Genomic DNA, 18837 nt, shown 5'->3' with positions numbered 1-18837 from the left:
CCTTCTCTCCCCCCTTCTCCTTTCTGAGCCCCATTCCTTCTCTCCCCCTTCTCCTTTCTGAGCCCCATTCCTTCTCTCCCCCTTCTCCTTTCTGAGCCCCATTCCTTCTCTCCCCCCTTCTCCTTTCTGAGCCCCATTCCTTCTCTCCCCCTTTCTCCTTTCTGAGCCCCACTCCTTCTCTCCCTCTTTATTCACCTGGCTCTTTCCTGTCACACCTTTGGCTTTGTTCTGTTTTCCCTGCTGTCACTTTCTTCTCTCCCTCAGTCACCAAATGCCCTCGGGATGGCCGCCCGGGTGTCGAGGAGGGAGACTGTCCTCCGTGGGCCTGGCTGGGGTCTGAAGAGCCACCGCCCACCCCTCCCGGTGCCTCCTGGCCTCGCGCTGCAGCCTAGTCTCGCCTTACTTTCCACTTTTCTCATTTCCTCCGTGTTCCCCGGTCCCTTCTTGCCACCACGTGCCTCCCTGCTGGCCTCCCTCCATCCTCTCCTCAGCCTGGACCTCCCCCTCCCTCCGCCCCTCCCCTTGGCCTCCAAGAGTGTGTGTGTGTGACACTGGCGGGACGCCTCTCTCTCCCTTTTCCTCCTCCTCTCTCCCCCCTCCCTCCATCCTTTTCTCTCTCCTTTCCTCCTCTCCCACTGCCTCTCTTTCCGTCTCTCTCCGTGCCGTCTCTCACACCCGTTCTCTCTCTTACACCCGTTCTCTCTCTTACACACATATATACACACACTCACTCATTCTCTTCTCATCTTCTTTTTACCGTATCCCCTCCATCCTTTTCTCTCTTCCTCGGTCTCTCCTCCCCTCCCTCTCGGGTCTCCCTGAATCTCTCCCTCTTTCCCCCCCACCCCGGCTCTCTGGGAACCTCCCCAGGGCTCACACCCCTTCTCTCTCCGCTTGCTTGTCTCCCGGCTCGTCCCCTCCCTCTCGGGTCTCTCTCCTGAGCGGTTCTCTCCCCCCTTCGCCCCATCTCTTCTCTCCTCCAGCCTCCCTGTCTCCCTCTTTTCTTTCTCCCGCTCCTGTGTCTCTGCCCTTGGCTTTCTCTCCTCTCCTGTCTCCCTTCTACTTTCTCTATCTTGCTTCTCCTCTGCCTCTTTCCTTTTTTCCACTTGCTCCCTTCATCCTCCCCGCTCCAGTTCGCCCCTTTTCTCTCTTTCAAAACCACTTGCCTCTTCCTCTCCTGCTTCCCCCCCTCTGGTCTCAATGCCCCCTCCCCCCTCTCCTGCTTCACCCCCCTCTGGTCTCAATGCCCCTCCCCCCTCTCCTGCTTCCCCCCCCTCTGGTCTCAATGCCCCTCCCCCCTCTCCTGCTTCCCCCCCTCTGGTCTCAATGCCCCTCCCCCCTCTTCCCTCCGTTTCCTGTTCTGTCTGCTCATCCTCCTGCTCCTCCCCTCTGTGCTCCTGGCCGCCCCGCCTCTTCTCTCCCCTCTCTCTGTTCCTTTCCTCTTTCTTTCCTTCTTTCTTCCTCCTCCCATCTCTCTCCGACCCTCTCCCTTCCCGTCCCCTCCCCATCCCTCCCCAGCTCTCTTCCCACCTGTTTTCCTTGTTTCTCCCTCTCTGCCCCCTTCTCTCGGGGCCTCCCTGTCTCTGCTCCTCCCACTTCTCTGCCTGTCCTCCCCTCTGAGTGGCCCCCTCTCCCCTCCTCACATCTGTCTCTTCTCTCTCCTCTCCTCGCTGAATCTCTCCTTCCCCTCATCCCTCCTCTTTCTCACTCTACAGTTTCTCTTTCTCTAGCCCCTCGCACCTTCTTTCAGTCTCTCTCCTTCTTTCCTTTGTCTCCTCTCCCAATCTGTCTTCTCATCTCCTCTCTCTCTGTCTCTGGAGGCCCCTGCCCTGCCCTGCCCAGCGCCCCCTCCCCCGCGCGTCCTCGCCCTGAGGGCTCCAGGGGCTCCTCTCTCCCTTTCCCTCTCCTGCCCTTGGGGCTCTGAGGTTTCCAAGTTCTGAGCAGATGGCTGAGTCAACCCAGGGAGCCCGGGGGCCGGGCTGTCAGGCCAGAGTCCCCGAGGTGGAAGGGCCTTTGTGACACCCATTTTCTCTCTCTTTCTGTCTGCCCCGGGCTCTGGACACTGCCTGGAGGGATCAAGTCTGCCCCAGGTGCAGGGAGGACGAAACGAGGCCGGGCTCAGAGGCAGGGAGCAAGCTGCCTAAAGACTCACAGCAAGTAAGTGGCAGGGCCAGGACAGGGTGGGCCGCCCTACAGCTGGCTGGGAATCTGCTTCTTCTTGACTCTCCGGCCTGAGCTTGCTGAGAAGGGGGCTGCTGCCTCTGCTCCATTCCCCTTCCCAACCCTCCACCATGCTCTCTTCCTCAGGCAGCGTGAAGCACAGCAGCCGCTGGGAGGACCTCACACGACCCCACTTCACAGATGAGAAAATAAGGCGCCTGGTGTTCCTGAGGACCAGCATCTGCTAAGACACAGACTTCATGGGAACCCCAACCTCCCAAAGGATCGACAGTGCCCCCTCTAGGGTCCTTCTCTCGGCCGAGACGGACCACATGGGTCAGCATGATGCCTGACCTCCCCCAGTACCACCCGAGAGGCATTCTCAGACTCGGTGTGATCTTCCATCACCACCTACTGGCAAAGGACAAAACTGCAACCAGCTCTAATAAACACTGGGAATGACCCCGACAAAAAAGGACAGTGCCAGGGGGTGGCAGAGGGGCTGCGGGAGAGGAGGGGGAGAATTTGCAAAATTCTGTAGAAATTAAAAACTTGACTCCTAACCAATACATAAACATCACAGTCAGCAAGCTTCTTGGTGTGCCAACTTAAATCTCCAGACTTTGTGGGTGTTTTCCAGTCATGCTACGGGCAGGTTCTCTCCTGCACTGCCATGGAAATGAAAGTGTCGCTGCTCTGGGAAATGAAGGAGAGTGGGATTTGGTTTACACAATTTGCGAGGGAGCCTATTTCTAGGAACTGGGCCAAACTGAGTTTGTTTCCTCTGCAGTGACCTTGCTGAATGGAAGCTGGGTGCAAGCAAAGGTGAATGGTTCACAGCCCAAGAGGCCCCAGTCACTGGCCCTTGATCCTCACCTGGAGTCTCTCTGATGGGCTAAATAAAGAAACCTCTAGAATTGTTTCCAGAAGCTACCTGCTACAATGCACAATTTGGGGGTGGCAAAGATTCTTTAAAAATACTAAAATTAGGGCTTCCCTGGTGGCGCAGTGGTTTAGAGTCCGCCTGCCGATGCAGGGGACACGGGTCCGTGCCCCAGTCCGGGAAGATCCCACATGCTGCGGAGTGGCTGGGCCCGTGAGCCATGGCCGCTGAGCCTGCGCTCCACAACGGGAGAGGCCACAACAGTGAGAGGCCCGCGTACCGCAAAAAAAAAAAAAAAAGAAAAGAAAAGAAACAGTGACTAAGCTCTCCAGGGATGGGCAAGAATTAGATGAGAAGTTTAATCAGAAGAGAGCCCCAGGGAGCCTGCACGAGCTCGGACACTGACTAGAATATGCCACAGGGTAACCCTGCTGGCTTGAGAGCAGTCAAAAAAAGTCTAAGAAAAAAAGAATGTGGGACTCCTCTCATGGTCCAGTGGCTAAGACTCCACGTTCCCAATGCAGGGGGCCTGGGTTCGATCCCTGGTCAGGGAACTAGATCCCACATGCCACAACTAAGAGCTCGAACACCTCAACTACGCATCCCGCATGTGCAACTAAGATCCGGCACGGCCAAATAAATAATAAATAAATAAAAATAATGTAATCAGATTGACAAAGACCTCAAACCTCGAGCCACTAAAAAATAACAAAATGGGGGCTTCCCTGGTGGTGCAGTGGTTAAGAATCCGCCTGCCAATACAGGGGACACGGGTTCAAGCCCTGGTCTGGGAAGATCCCACATGCCACGGAGCAACTAAGCCCATGTGCCACAACTACTGAGCCTGCGATCTAGAGCCCGCGAGCCACAACTACTGAGCCCCTGTGCCACAACTACTGAAGCCCGCACGCCTAGAGCCCATGCTCTGCAACAAGAGAGGCCACCACAATGAGAAGCCCGTGCACCGCAATGATGAGTAGCCCCCGCTCGCCGCAACTAGAGAAAGCCTGCGCGCGGCAACAAAGACCCAATGCAGCCAAAAATAAAAATAAGATAAATAAAATAAATTCATTAAAAAAAATACCAAGGCAATGTGAGTCAGCGGGAGGCTTTGGGGCTCTCAGGCCACTTGTCACTGTGCAGAGGGGCGTGGCTGGCCCCCCAGGGGGTGGGCTCTGAGCTCCCACGGGGCTGCAGGGAAGAGGCGCAGCAGGATCAGGGTCCAGGAGCATCAGAGGACGGAGGTGGCACACGGAGGTCTCAGCAGCGTCAGATGAATCACAAGAGGAATTCAAAAACACAAATGCTGCCACGGAGCACAGCACAAGAAGGGTTCTCAGAAAATCCCAATAGTGCTGCCACGCTCCACGGGCACGTGTGCATTTAGGTCACGTGCGCATTTCGTGAGAAAGTCAGTTGGAGGAGAGCGGGCTGAATGAGCGCAACGTCCCTTTCTGGCGGTGCGCGAAGGACGAGGCCACTCTCTGGGCAAGGAAAGAACTGCAGAAGGTACAGCGCACGAGGCAAGTGGCAAGCACGGGACCGTGTACAACCTCGAACGTGGTACTTCTGCTACGAGGAGGGGGAAAGAGCACACGTTCCTGTTTGTTGGTGTCCGCACAGACACGCCGGGAGGGAAAACAAATGGACTAAAATGATCAAGTGATCAGGGAGACAAGGCTCCACTGCACACCTTCCTCGGCTGTTTCCCCCGTTCACAAAACGTCTCTAATCTGCCTTGGTATTCTACTTCGAGTCATGAGTCTGCGGGAAGTCATTCAAACTCACATCACAGGCAGATCAGCGACAGACCCGCGATGTCGCGCTATTTATAACCACATAAAGCAGGAGGCAAGCTGAACGTTGAGCGTTTGGGGGACAGTTTAATAAACTGCTATACAGACACCGTGGAGCCTGACGCAGCTGTTACCATGCCAACGGCGGCCATTGTTTGGTGTTTCTGAACCGCACACACAGTGACCGGGGAATTCAGCAGTGCCGGTGCATCCTGACCACCTCTTAGCCAAGTCAACAGTTGCACTGGGTTGCTACAAGTTGTAACTTTCCAAAATGTTTACCTATTTCAATATGTTGCCTTGTCAATGTTTTTAAACAGACAAAAGGAGGGGAGATAGATAGCAAGGACCCAGCAAAATCCCAGGGAAGATACCCAGGCCAGGAAAGGGATTCTATTTACATCATCTGGCCTCTGACTCCACTAAATGTTTGTTTTGACTTTCAACATCACTTCTTCAAGCCCAGAAGCCTATGGAGGGCCTGGCATCCTGATGGCAGGAACTCGCAACTCCCACTAACAGCCGTGGGCAGATATAGGCCAAAACAGGGGACAGGGCTGCACGGAGGGATGGAAAAGGGGGCACCCGTGGCCAGCCCACCCCTGCTCTGTGCCAGCTCTGGGCTGCGAGGAGCCCCAGGGTGCCCTCAAGGGCAGACAGACAGGAGGCTGGTGTCCCAATCCAGTGTCAGACAAGTTAGGGGTATCATCTAACCTGGCCAGGCAGGGCGAGACCACGACAAAGGCACAGCGGCTGGAGAGAACTAGGCATGTTCCCAAACTGCAGGCCTCAGGGGGTGGGGTGGGGGGAACCAGAAGTGAGGTCAGAGCTGGACCAGGAGCTTGGGCTCTATCCTGTGGCAAAGGGAAGCCTCTGGGGATACAGCGGGGCCACAGGGGAGGGCGGAGTGCAGCAGGACCCAGAACCCGCCGCCCTTCCGCCACCAGTGACGCCAAGGCCCAGAGGGAAGGGACTCCTGGGGAGGGGGCGCTCTCCTACCCTCATGCGACGGGGAGACAGGAGGGGCCGGCAAATCCTTCCGTGATGACCAAGGACACGAGCACGCTGGGCAGGAAGGGCGTCCGCTGAGCGAAAGAGGACGGGGCACTCACGGACCCTGGGCCCCTCACCGGCCACCGCCTCCGCCGCCGCCGCCGCCCCCGCCCTGGCCTCCGGCGTCCGGTGCTCCCGACATCATGAGGAACAGGACCACGGGAATGATGTACATCCACTGTGAGCCAGACAGGATGGCAGGACAGACGGACAAACAGGGAGACAGAGAGAAGAGAGGGGAGAATAAGCAGTGTCCGGCCCAGGGTGGGGAAGGCGGGGGCCAGCGTGAGGGGAGGCAGTGAGGGAAGGGGGCCCAGGTCCCCTACTCCACTACGGGTTGGGGAAGGGCTGGCGGGGTGCAGGGACGGGGGAGGCGGGAGGGGGCTCGGTCCTCACTCAGGCCTCGTGCGGTGGCGGTGCAAGCCCGGGGGCAGCAGGACGCAGGGCTGTGAGCAACACGGCCCCCCCCAGGATGAGGTGCCACTGAGGAGGGAGGGGGCGCAGGTCAGGGCCAGTGGCGGCTGTGGCGTCCCGCGGCCATCAGGGAGGGCAGAGCCAGGGGTGGGCAAGCTCTCGGCCTCTCTGGGCCTCAGTTTCCCTGCAGCTCGGCAGTTAGGCTCTCCTGACATCAGGAGCTCCCGGCACACTAACCAAGGCCCCAAGGACACGGCGCTCAGCGCAGTCAGGCTCGGCATCCTCCCACCCGGGGCCCCAAGGGCCCAGCCACACTGGCTTCCACTGTCCCCTGCCCTTGCCCGGGGTGGGACCACCTCCTCCAGCCCCAGCGCCCCCAGCGCCCAGGGCCCTGGGCCTCAAGAGCTGCTCTAGCAGCACAGGCTCACCCTCAGCTGCCAGCTCCCAGCCTCCCGGGCACCTCCCGGGCACCTCCCGGCACAGCCCCTCCACCCACCCCCCCGGCATGGCTGGCGGAGCCCACCCGCTCCCTCCTTTCCAAACCTCCCTGTTCCTTCGAGGTCTCTGCCGTGTACCCCCCACGCCCCAGCCTCACAGCCTGCTTCAGGCCTCATCCTCTCCCCCAGACCTTGGTCCCAGCCTCCTCCAAGGTCGGACCCCGCCCCTCCCTTGACCACACCCTCCTCAGTGCGCTCCCTCCCAACAGGCAAGCCTGACACTGCCTGTGCTTTGTGTGCTCCAGCGCGGCACCCGAGGGGCTGTCCCCAGTCCCCCTCACTGCCCAGCTCCGGGCCGGCCACTTGCTGAGACCGGATGCCCCGTGAGCACCGCCACAAGCCGACGCTGGCAGGCCAGGGTGTGGGGCTCCAGTCCTCACCCCTCTGTCCAGGCCTTGGCTCAAGCCAGGGGCCAGGAGGACACGCATAGACACGCCGGAGGAGCCAAGCAGGCCCTCCACACTGGAGGCCCAGCGGAGGGCCGTGGGCGAGGGGAGCAGGGCACGGGGGCTCAGGATGGGAGGGGGGAGCCGCTGGGGAAGGGGCTGGGGGCGGGCAGAACCCCACTCACATATTTCGCGAAAAAGGACTTCTGCTCCTGGGGGTTCTTGGCCTTCTGGGCCTGCTCCATCTCCAAGCGCTCGATGAAGGCTGCTGTCTCGGGCCTGTGGGTGGGGGTAGGAGGAGGAGAGGGGATGAGGGGCCGGGAGACCCCGCGGCACCCTGGAAGGGTGGGGGAGGGGCAGGGCCGGAGTGAGAGGCAGCGGAAGGCCGGTCCAGCGGGGACAGGGCTGGCTCTGCCCACCGCCCCGCACCCGTACTCACCCTGGCGCCGGGACCGGCGGCTGCAGCTGCACTGAGGTGTTGAACAGCTCCAGGTCCACGTCCTCCACCTCGTGGCCCCGGCAGCCCCCAGGGTATGTCACCACCGACACCCCCACCACGTTGCCGGCCACGTCCACGTGCAGGGTCAGCTGGTCCGAGAGGTGCGACTCTACCAGGGAGCACTGGGGGAGGAGAGGAGGGGGGTAAGAGGAGGGAGGCCAGCAGGGGCTGCTGCCAGGCCTCGCTGACACCGGCCACCCGCCTCAAGCCTCCTTCCCCACCCCACAGGGCGCCCGAAGCATCTTTCAAAGCCCTCCATGGCCCCCTGCCAACCTCCAGCAGAAGCAACGGCCTCCCCAGGGCCCACCAACTGGATTGTCCCCCTCCAGCCCGGGAGACCCTTGAGGGCAAGGCGAGGTCCTTAAATGCTGGAGCGCCAAAGGGTAGAACCCAGGCTAGAGCGGGCGGGAAAAGCAAGGATGGGGGCTGACCTCATCACCGACTCACCGCGGGGACAAAGGAGGAGACGTAGCCACCGGCTTCTGGGCCGTCAGGGGCCCCAGGCCGCCGTGGAATCCGGACACGGTACAGGCCGTTCAGCGCCGCCACATCCTGCAGGGCAGAGAGGGGAGGGTGGCAGTGAGAGGGACAGTGCCCAGCCCCCACCCGGTCTGGACACCCACTGGGCCCACAACCAGGAAGGCCCTTCCCCAGTCTCACCCAGCCAGCATTCCCCACTCCCTGGCCCGGCCAAGCCCAAGACTCCTCCCACTGGGTGCCCCACCCGGGGGGAGACCACCACGAGGAGAGCAGAGGCCAGCCCAGCGACAGAGTAAGTCCCGAGGACACTTCCCGCAGGTCTGGGTCCAGCCCCTCACCCGACCTCCCCGGTTATATGAGCGGCTAGTTCTCACTGTGGGCGACTGTGACAGGAATCACGTGGGCACCACGCAGGAAGGCTGGCCAGGGCGGGCCTCAGCCTGATCTCTCCCACAGCGCTGGCACCCATGGGCCCGCAGCCGCCCAGAATAAAGCCTGCGTCCCCAGCTTTCCTTGCAGCTCCAACTGGTCAAAGGGACGGAGTGGAAGTGGATTGTGGCAGCTTTCTCGAGCTTTCCCCCAAAGCCGGCTCTTCCCTCTGGCCCTCCTTCTTCCCCTCCTCTACCTTGCTGCCTGGAACCTCCCCGCCGCCCCCGCCAGCCCCACAGCATCCCTAGGGAGGACCCAGGCGGACCTGGAGGAGGCCACAAAGCAGGGTCACAGGAGAGGTAACGTTCTCCTGCTTAACCATGGCTGCCGTGGGAATCCCTTTCTCCTCACAAGCAAATCTTGCACTAAGTGTGAAGCACCTTGGCTGAATCTAGCAGAGCGAGAGGAGCTGACTGTATGAAAACCGTGGGGCAGAGAGTGTGCTGCGCAGAGGAAACAGCTCACGCAGAGGCCCCGAAGTACGCATGTTTGTGCTCTGAGGCACGTGCCCCCAGCCCCAGCAAAGCGGGGGGTCCCGTCCTCACCCGGAGCTGGCCCCGCTCCTCCTCACTGAGCTGCCGCTGCGACAAAGACAAGGTGCCATCTTGCTGGTTCCAGAGCAGCGAGCCCCGCTTCCGGAAGTGGGCACTATCACCTGTGCGGGAGCTGGACGTCAACCCTCACAGTGACCAGGTTGCTTCCCCATCCCGAGCCCCCATTTTCCCACCTAAAAACTGGGGACAGCCCCACGTGTCTCTGAAGCCCTGCCTCTTCCTTGCCAGGTGACCCAGAGTCGCTCACGTGACTTAAGTGGGCCTCAGTTTCCCCAGCTATGGAATACAGGGGCTGCAGAGCTCGGGAGCTCCCAACCACCGGGCTTTCTTGGGCAGATGCCAGGGTCTGACTGGGGAGGTCTGCAGAGGGTCTGAGCTTCAGTGTTTAAAACAGGTGCCCCCCAGAGCTTGGGGCCTCAGACTCGGTTATGAGCCCCTGGGCCACACTGACATCTATGCTCTGGGAGTCTGGATGCCTGCCTGAAATGTGGCAGTTTAAGCTGGGCTTCAGAGAAGGTCCCACCTCTACCATTCACTTGTAAAAGAACCTTGTCTGGTATCCCTCTGCGCCTCAGTTTCCTCTTCTGGAAAATGGGGTTATCCCTAACACCTATTTTGGGTGACTATTCTGAGGATGTCTGAGTTAATATAGATGTTTGAGTTAATACATCTAACCACTAGGGAAGGGCATGGGGCAATTGGTCAAAGTCTGCTCTGAGGTTATTACTGCCATACCGACCTTTCTGAAACTGGCATTTGTCTTACAGGTATGGGAGTCTTCAAAGACAGAGCTTCTGTTCGCCGCCGCCCCCCCCACCTCCCCAGTGTAATGCAAACACACTCCCAAGTGCAAAGCTGTAAGTGAATGGATGGCGTGTCTCACGCTGAGTGGCACCCGAGTTCCTGACACAGGGCACTGGGTAAGTGTCCGGGTCAGGACGTTGCTGGACTCACCGATCTCAAATGAGTGCTCCAGCAGCAGCCCCACGGCGCCGCAGCCCTCACCCTCTCGACTTTCCGCCCCCGCCTGCAGGTGATAGAGAGGGCCCCAGGTAAGGACCATCAGAGCCCTCAGTCCGGCAGGACCCGCGGACTCCAGGACAGACAGACCCGCAGGCTGCGGCAGGAGCCTTATTTCCATACCCATATCCAAACACTGACGCTTGCCCACTATTCCACCGGGAACCGCCCATTTCATGAAAATTCATGATCTGGACGGACCAGAGACTACCAGAGCCTGCAAAATAGCGGAACCTAGTTTCCAAGGCAACTATCTCCAGGTCACTTTCACACCTAGCATCATAACTATTCATGAGTTAAAAGGCATCCTTCCCAAGCTAATATCCACGTGACCTCGTTTTCACCTTCACAGCCCCAATAGCCACGATGCCGCCCGAGTTCCACCCCTCTCAAGCACATTCAAGATTCCATGCCTTCCTTTTCTCCAACTCTCCACATCTCTCCTAACTCTCTACGCCCTCAAGCCTGCGCTACCTCGTTCCAGATTTTAATCCGCGAGCTCAAGATCCCGCCCTCCTCATGCATATTCGGGAGGCGGAACTCCTCCGAGAGCCCCCCCCCCCGCCTCTTTAATTTTAGCCACCCCGACGTCTGATTTGCCAAGATTCCACCCGGGCCACACCTCCTCAAACATATTCATGACCGACGATCCCTAGCGTCCGAATGTTAAGGAAGTTCTTGCCCCAACCTTCTCTTTCGGTGCAGCCTCGTTTTCACCGCACCCAACGCCCAGGTGCCAAAGTCCCATCCCAAAATGGGATTAGGGGGCTTCCCTGGTGGCGCAGTGGTTGAGAGTCCGCCTGCCGCTGCAGGAGACACGGGTTCGTGCACCGGTCCGGGAGGATCCCACGTGCCGCGGAACGGCTGGGCCCGTGAGCCACGGCCGCTGGGCCTGCACGTCCGGAGCCTGTGCTCCGCAGCGGGAGAGGCCACAACGGTGAGAGGCCCGCATACCGCAAAAAACAAAAAATACAAAACCAAAATGGGATTAGCTAAGGCCCAGAAAGGGGATGGCAAAAATCCCATAAGGAGCCCCGCCCCCTTATGCATATTCACGAGCTAAAGCCTTCCTAACTATCCTCTCGCTTTCTCCCAGTTGTGCGGCCTCATGAATGCGCAGAACTGCGGCCTCGCTTTCCCCGGTTCTTTTACCTCGTCTTCCCTCTCGGTCCTGCGCAACTTCGTTCCCACCTTAACCGACCTAAAGGCCCGAGACCCACGATTTCCGTCAACCCCGCCCTATGTGCACAGCGAATAAGCACTCACCCCCCGCACAGCGGCCCCGGACCGGCAACCACTACCCCGCGCCCGGCTGGGGGCTGCTGCCGCCATCAGCAAGAGCAGGAGCAGCCGAGTCGCCCCAGCGCCGGGCGCGGCCATTTCGGACCCGTCCCACCAGCCAAGGGGCTGGAGTGAGCCGGGCGCCACGGAGCACGCCGGGAGGAACGGCCCGCATCCCGTCGCCCGTGCGCCTGCGCCGGCTCTTTGCGTCTGCGCACTAGCGCCCTCCCCTACCGGCGCCTGACGTCACGAGGCGGGCGCCGCTCCATCCGGGTCTGCGGGCACCAACCCCTTGGATGACGCCACAATCGCGGACGTCTCCTCCGTGACGCAAACCCGGTCCGTCGCGTTGTGACGTCACAGAGCCCGGGGCCCCGCCCTCCCGTTTTCTCCGTGGGCGCCTCCCGCCGCTCCCCCCAAGGGGCGGGGCGTTGCGATGAAAAGGTGGCACGAGCCTAAGCCGGCCCCTAGTGGAGCAAGTGAGGCGGGACCAGGTGGGATGGCAGGTGAGAGGCGGAGCCGGGCCTGGAGGGGTTGGACCAGGTGAGGGAACCAGGTGAGGGATGGAGCCTGCGATATGGAGACCGGTAGCCGGGAACCCTCTACCCTCAGCGCGGGGCTGACCCGGGGACCTTGGCCCAGCCTCCTGGAACAGACCTGCGAACTTTGCCGCCCATGTAGAACGCCCCCTGGTTCCAGCCTGTCCCACGCGCCGGCCGGGACGGCTCCAACGCCATCTCCTGAGCGGCGAGTTCGACCAGCTGCGGGATTTACCCATCTTTGAGAGCAACTTCGTGCAGGTGTGGAGCCCCAGGGCCCTCCGAGCCCAGGCCTGAGCCCCGGCCTCCTGACTTGGGGAACCTCTGTTCGCCCTATTTCTGATCACTCCCCCTAATGTCCACCTCCTGAAATTCCTGCTTCCCTATGAACCCTGGCCTTTGATTCCCTCGGTCCATTTTCCCTGACTTCATACCCATATGACTCTTGACCTTTGACCCCAGGATCTCTGATCCCCATCTTGGTGGTTAACTTACTTGGTTCCTGACCCTTAACCCTACCAAAATTCCTGATCCCTCCCCAATCCCGCCCCCCATCTATCTGGCTTCTACTAACCTCTGACCCCCCGGCCCCAGGTGACCCGGTTAGGAGAAGTTGCCAACAAGGTCACCATGGGGGTGGCAGCCTCTAGTCCAGCCCTGGAACTCCCAGACCTGTTGCTTCTGGCGGGCCCTGCCAAGGAGAACGGACGCCTGCAGCTCTTCGGGTGACTGCCCCCACCCCAGCCTAGACCTCCTTCCTCCCCAGCTCTGGGCATCCTAGGCCCCCTGCAGCACCTCCTTTCACCCTCACGACCTCCAGGGCCAGGAGCCATGGATGGCTGCTAGCCTTCTCTGGGCTACTGTCCACCCAGGAGAACAAGGACAGGGCCATCCACAGGAGCCAGGAATCAGGGATAGATAGACATGAGGGGGACTGTCCTCAGCTACACCCTGGCAGGAATCAGGAGAATGACCATTTATGCAGCACTTACTGCATGCCAGGCGTCCCCTTGACCATGCACATCATCTCTTCTCTGACCTCCTACTGTCATATGGTGGGGCCCCTTAGGCCCATCCATAAAAAAAAACTGAGGCCCAGAGAGGGGAGCCACTTGCCCAGGGTCCCACAGTGGGTCAGGGGTGGCCTGGGATCAGAACCTTGGGCTCCTCAGGATTGCTGACCTCATGATTCTGGAGCTCCTGGGCCACACTCCACACTGCCCCTTCAGGTCTTTGTTTTTTTGATTGAAAAAGTAACGCAAATACACTCCAAGGTACAAAACACACAGAGAACAAAATACACCTTTCTTCCATCCTAGGCTCCTGTCTCCAACTCCAGCTGCAAATACCAAGACATTTACAGGCATAGAGTATATTTCCAGAAACATTCTGCTGGTGGCTTTCACTTTTTGGCTACATCTCACAGATAATGAAAGAAAGGGGGATGGGGGAAGGGAGGGAAGGAAGGAAGGAAGGATGGAGTCACATTGTCACACACACACACACGCACGCACGCACGCACACAATCCTTTGTCTGCAATTTTGTTTTGTTTTGCGGTACGCGGGCCTCTCACTGTTGTGGCCTCTCCCGTTGCGGAGCACAGGCTCCGGATGCGCAGGCTCAGTGGCCATGGCTCACGGGCCCAGCAGCTCCGCGGCATGTGGGATCTTCCCGGAACCAGGGCACGAACCCGTGTCCCCTGCATCGGCAGGCGGACTCTCAACCACTGCGCCACCAGGGAAGCCCCTGTCTGCAATTTTGGATGTAACTCATTTGGTGGTAGAATCTGCTTCTGACCTGAACAAACTTGATGCCACTTACAGCCTTTATTTATCCCCCCCGAATAAGTTTAAAACATTTCACAAAGCAGTATCCTGATGCCGGAACCTTGTACTGGGACCTTCTCTACCATCTTCCTTTTCTTTTCAGTGCTAATTGTATCCCACCATATGAGTCACAACGTGCAGCTGGAAGGATGCTAAGGATGGTGCTGAGAGGGGGGTTTTGGCCCTCACCATCTCCTTCAGCACTCTCCCCTCCCAACCCCAGAGAAAACATACCATCGACGTAAAATCATTGAGCTTGCTCTGCCAGCTCAGCCTCAAGACACATCCCCCAGCCCCTCACTTCTGACCAGCTTCCAGCCCTTAGTGATTCTGTGCCAGTGCACACAGATCCATTTTTGGACACACACAATTCAACAAACTCCGTCCCCATGGACACCTAGCTTGCATCCAGCCTCTTGCTGTGAGGATGTAATAGGGAATGTCCTTGAACGAATGGCTGCCTTCAGACGGCCTGGTTTCAAATCCTGGCTTCACCTCTTCTTCACTGTCTTTGGCCAAGTTTCCTACCCATCTGGGCCTCGGTTTCCTCATCGGCAACATGAGGATAAGAGGAGAGCCCACCTTCCAGGGCTGTCAGGGGATAAACTAAGTAAATGTCTGTAAAACTCTTGGAACAGCACTTGGCACAGAGTATGCGCTCTGGAAATGTCAGCTGTTATTCTTCCATTTGGGGAACATACTAATAGATCGAGTTGCCTACTGAGGGACTCTGATGTGTCCTGTGCCTTGGGGTGACAACCAGTGTGGCAGGCAGGGGACATCCATGTGCTCAGCTGCGAGGGTGTCTGTAAGACCAGTTTCTAGAGGTAGTCTTGCAGGGCCTGAGGGGAGTCGTATGTGGCTACCCAGTGTTGTTAAGAACATAGGTAAGACTTGGCTTCAAGACCCTGCTGTGTGATCTGGGCCAAGTTACCCATCCTGTCTGGATTGTTTCCTCCACTGCCTTGTTGGACCTTGAATCAGGCTGGGGGCCTGAGCAATTCCTTTATTCAGATACTCCACAAGCATTCACTCAGCACTGACCATGGGTCAGCTCTGGGTACTACGGAAGCAGCACTGAACAAAATTGGACCAAAAATCTCTGCCCTCAAGCTCACCTTCTACTAGGAAAGCAGACAGAATAGATGTCGATTTGTCCAGTGGGTGAGGTCTGTGGAGACAGATGGGGCATGGGGGTGGGCATGGGGAGGTCTGCAAGGGCGAATGTAGTTGTATATAGGCTGGAGGTTGTAAACAGATCTTCTCTAAGAGAGGAAGGGGCCAAGCTATGGGGACGGCTGGAGGATGACAGAGGGAACGGCCTGTGCAAAGGTCCTGAGGTAGGACCAAGCCTGGCAGGTGTTTATGGGACAGTGAGACCAGTATGGCTGGAGCCGAGTAAGCGAGGAGAGTGGGTGGGGGTTGGGGGGCAGAGAGGGAACAAAGGGGGCAGATCCCGCAGGGCCTTGTAGTCAAGGCGAGGACTCTGCTTTTACTCTGAGCCCCGGGAGGGATTTGAGCTAACGCGGGTGTTGATTGGCGCCCTCTGGCGGCCGCGTGGGAACAGACTGGGGGTGAAGGCGGGAAATTACGGTGGCTGGACGGCGGGGGTCGGGGGCGGCTGGTGGAGGGACTTGGAAATCGTCGGACTGTGACTACGGTTTAACGGTGGAGCCATCAGGATTTGGTAGGATTGGCTGAGAATGGGAAAAAGTCGCCTCCCGTGGTTTCTGACTGAGCAAGTGGGAGGATGTTAAGATGGGGAAGACGAAGAGGTGCAGCTTTGGGGTTGGCGGAAGGTCAGGAATTTGGCTGTTGGACATTTTATGTGTCCGATGTCGATCCAACATACAAATGGAAATTTCAAGTAAGCAGCAATCTGAGTTTCGCGTTTAGGAGGGAGGACCAGCGGGAGACACGGATGGGCTCTGTGTATGGAAGAAAATTGGGGATGGATAAAATGCAAGAGGCAGAGAAAGTGGAAAAGGATCCTTCCGGGCGGGGAGAGGGGCGCTGGGGTGGGCGCTGCGAAGCCGGGGAGGATAAGACGCTGAGGCCGCCCCTTCCGCCCGCCAGGCTGTTCCCCTTGCAGTTCGTCCAGCTCTTCGTCCACGACGAAAGCCGCTGGCAACTGAAGGTCAAGTTCCGCACCGGCCGCGCCTTCTACCTGCAGCTGCGGGCCCCGCCGGAGACCCGCGACCGCAAGTTCGGCCAGTGGGTGCGGCTGCTCTACCGCCTGCGCTTCCATTCGGCCCAGGGAGCCGTACCCTTCACGCAGGAGTACTCGGCGCTGGAGGACGACAAGGACGAGGATCCGAGGAGGAGGGTGTGAGCGGACGAGGTGAGCGGAGCAGGGCGGGGCTGCAAGGAGCGGGGAGAGGGGCATGGGCGGGGCTGGGGGCGGGACTCCTGGGTCTGAGGGAGGGGATTGGGGGCGGGGACTCCCGGGTCTGAAGTGGGAGGGGCTGGGGGCCTGGATCCTGGGTCTGGGAGGAGGTCCTGGGACCTGGATGCCTGTGTCTGAGAGTGGAGGTGACCAGGAGCCCAGACTCCTAAGTCCTGACAGTGTGTGGCATCTGTACCCAGAGGACAGGAGGCTCTCAAAAGCAGGGCAAGGTCTGCAGGACCTTGGCGCACCAGCAAAAGTGGTGATGGTTTCCTAACTGGGCATCCCCCCACCCCAGCCTCGCTCCCCTTGACCTAGCATGGTGGGATCTGGGGAGGGAGTGCCCAGGCCCTGAAGGAGTGGGGTCAGCCAGACAAGATGCCAGTTCCGTGTAAGGCCTGGGGAGGGGAAATGCCCCAGTCCTTGAAGGTGGGGACACTGGAACGTATGGGGCCTCTTCCTCTTGAGACACCCTGCTCCCCAGGCCTTCCCAGGAAGTACAGAGTGCCCACTCACCCACCCCCAAACGCCAGGTGCCTCCGCAGTCAAGGCCTCCGAGACAGAGTCTTGTACCCAGCTTCAAGCCATGGAAGCCAGACTGGACCCACAGACCTCTGAACTCTGGGGACTCTGATTCCTCCCACATTATTTTGAGGTCACTAAAAGACCAGAGATCAAAGTGTACCCTACCTCGGGGCCGGACAGATGAATTATTAAAGTTAATAAAGATCGGCCACTTAAGAACCAACAACCCGGTCACGAGCAGTTTCCCCATCGTCACCGATTCAACATGGCAGAAATAGCTCTTCCAGTATGACTGCCCCAGCACGGTCTTCTGTTCATGGTGTCTGGCTCCTCGGGCCACTTCTGAGGCCCAGCGCTCACCACTCCATCATGGCTACCTCACTAGAGTAGCCCTCCCCAGTCTGGCCTTTGGTTCTTCTTTGCCCACTGCATCTGGCCCCTGCAGCCAGCCCACCTCCTCCCCACTCACAGTAGCTTGTCTAACAGGGCTGCCTCCACAGGGTGTCAGGTCCACCCGTGATTTTGTAGTTGCCATGGCAACGCGGTAGCCTTGCTAAAGTAGCTGTTCCAAGATGGCGGCCTCAATGTGGTCTGTTTCATCAGGGCTGCCTCATCGTGGTTGCCGTTCCAACCTGGCTGTCCCCATCACCCAGCCCCAGGTGACTAAGCCCTACCGGAGGAGGAAGGCGGAGCTACAGACTCAAGAAGGACAGACATATGGGAGTCCAAGACAAGACTATGATCTTCTCATTGATAACTCGGGAAAGGGAAACGTGTTGGGGGAGGTCTGGGTTAGGACCCAGCAGCCAATTATCTTGGCAGGTGGGAGAGAGCGCTTCACTGCGGCACTGTGGGAGGAAAGCAGAAAAGGGTGGTAAAAATGCTTGTCCCACCACCACCCGCCCCTGCCCCCGGGCCTGTGCCCGCTGGATTCGCCTGACCAGCACGGGGAGCAGGTTTTCCCTCCATCACCTAGCTCGGCACCTGGTCAACCCAACTCCGTACAGCCCTGATTCCTATAGTTTTGAACCCCAAACTGGGACATTCTGATTACAGAGCAGCTGCTGGAGACCAGCCGTCACTGGAATCCTGAAGTAGGGATATTTTTGAATGGATTCAATAGTTGATAAGGGGGACGGCAGAACCCTAGGAATTATCAACAGGTCGGCCTGGCAGATCAGCGCCTCAGAATGACAGGCAGGAGGTGCTTGGAGTCATCCCTCTGGACGCTTTGCTAAGGGTCTGCAGCCCCTTCTGTCTACTGGGCTGTCGTCAGAGCCAGGGAGGGACTCTGGAAGCCCCTATGAACGTCAGTCGCCTCTGAGGGACTTGGTTAGCAGCCTCCCCGCGAGTCTTGGCTGGTGGATGCTTGCTGGACTGAAGCCCAAGGCGGAGGATGCAAGGAAGAGCATTCTGGGTAGAGGGAAAAGCATGTGCAAAGTCCCAGGAGCAGGAGAAGGCACAACCAGTTTGTCCAACCGCCAACTGCTCGGTGTGGCTGGAAAATGGGGGCGCTTGAGGCTGGAAAGGGGCTGGGGGTGGCAGAGGCAGGACCATGACCCCAGGATGAAGGGTTCCGGGGCTGCTGGAGAGCCCTGTGAGCAGGTCAACTGTGGATATGGGCCAGGCACCCTCTAGGGCCCGGAGGCGGAACCGGAGAGAGAGACTGGAGACCCTGAGGCCCGAGAGGAGGCTGGGGCAGAATTCAGGAAGGAGGACAGCTGAGGCTGGGGCTGTGGGGCAGAGAGGTGGGGACAGGAGGGGGACAGGGACAGGCTTTGGAGGGGGCTCATTTTTCGGGGCTCCCACAGCCCCCCGTCCTCTGCCACTACCCATGTTTCTTTCAGTGCTGTGCCACACATCTCCCCAGGCACACTGGAAGCCTTAGCGATCATTTGCTAAGTTCTTCTCGCCCTCATTCACCTCTTATTTGTCCCTCAGCTCCTTTGGAAAACCTCAGACTCCTGCCCAGGCCGGGTCAGGCGCTCTCCCTCCCCCCCCCCTACAACACCCTGAACTGCCTTCCCTCCCCCCCGTGTCACCCTGAACTGCCTTCCCTCCCCCCGTGTCACCCTGAAACATCCTGCTGGGGTCTGAATCGGCTTCCC

At 59.0% G+C, this 18837-nt stretch overlaps 3 protein-coding genes across 7 annotated transcripts in view; 1 reads left to right on the top strand and 2 right to left on the bottom strand.

The window, feature by feature from the left end:
• Positions 1-4082: 4082 nt before the first annotated feature.
• Positions 4083-11628, bottom strand: EMC10 (ER membrane protein complex subunit 10). 4 transcript variants are annotated; one of them, XM_029239495.1, is made up of 8 exons: positions 11438-11628; positions 10106-10178; positions 9143-9252; positions 8136-8240; positions 7629-7810; positions 7375-7468; positions 6289-6375; positions 4084-6070 (listed from the first exon to the last, which is right to left on the bottom strand). In XM_029239495.1, the coding sequence occupies exons 1-7, from the start codon at positions 11549-11551 to the stop codon at positions 6289-6291; spliced, it is 765 nt and encodes a 254-aa protein (XP_029095328.1). In that variant the 5' UTR covers positions 11552-11628; the 3' UTR covers positions 4084-6070. The 4 variants fall into 4 exon arrangements, with proteins under 4 accessions (XP_029095311.1, XP_029095328.1, XP_029095318.1 ...); XM_029239478.1 differs by lacking the exon at positions 11438-11628 and having other exon boundaries at positions 4083-6070; positions 10106-10962; XM_029239485.1 differs by lacking the exon at positions 6289-6375 and having other exon boundaries at positions 4086-6070.
• Positions 11629-11888: 260 nt separating this feature from the next.
• On the top strand, positions 11889-17418 carry FAM71E1 (family with sequence similarity 71 member E1). Its single transcript, XM_029239779.1, has 5 exons — positions 11889-11958; positions 12152-12252; positions 12586-12716; positions 15895-16159; positions 17333-17418. Exons 1-4 carry the CDS (start codon positions 11889-11891, stop codon positions 16148-16150), a joined length of 558 nt encoding a protein of 185 aa, XP_029095612.1. The 3' UTR covers positions 16151-16159; positions 17333-17418.
• Positions 17419-17447: 29 nt separating this feature from the next.
• MYBPC2 (myosin binding protein C, fast type) overlaps positions 17448-18837 on the bottom strand; it is a 23584-nt gene continuing 22194 nt past the window's right edge. For both annotated transcript variants that reach the window (XM_029239206.1, XM_029239213.1), the window contains one exon: positions 17448-17577. In XM_029239206.1, coding sequence (XP_029095039.1) covers positions 17567-17577 — 11 coding nt within the window. In that variant the 3' untranslated portion in view covers positions 17448-17566. The remainder of the gene's footprint in view (positions 17578-18837) is intronic.

Source organism: Monodon monoceros, unplaced genomic scaffold, assembly GCF_005190385.1.
Source record: "Monodon monoceros isolate NGI ecotype Baffin Bay Population unplaced genomic scaffold, NGI_Narwhal_1 Super_Scaffold_10, whole genome shotgun sequence".
In the NCBI taxonomy this organism is placed as follows: domain Eukaryota; kingdom Metazoa; phylum Chordata; class Mammalia; order Artiodactyla; family Monodontidae; genus Monodon; species Monodon monoceros.
This window is presented reverse-complemented; position numbering and strand designations above follow the sequence as displayed.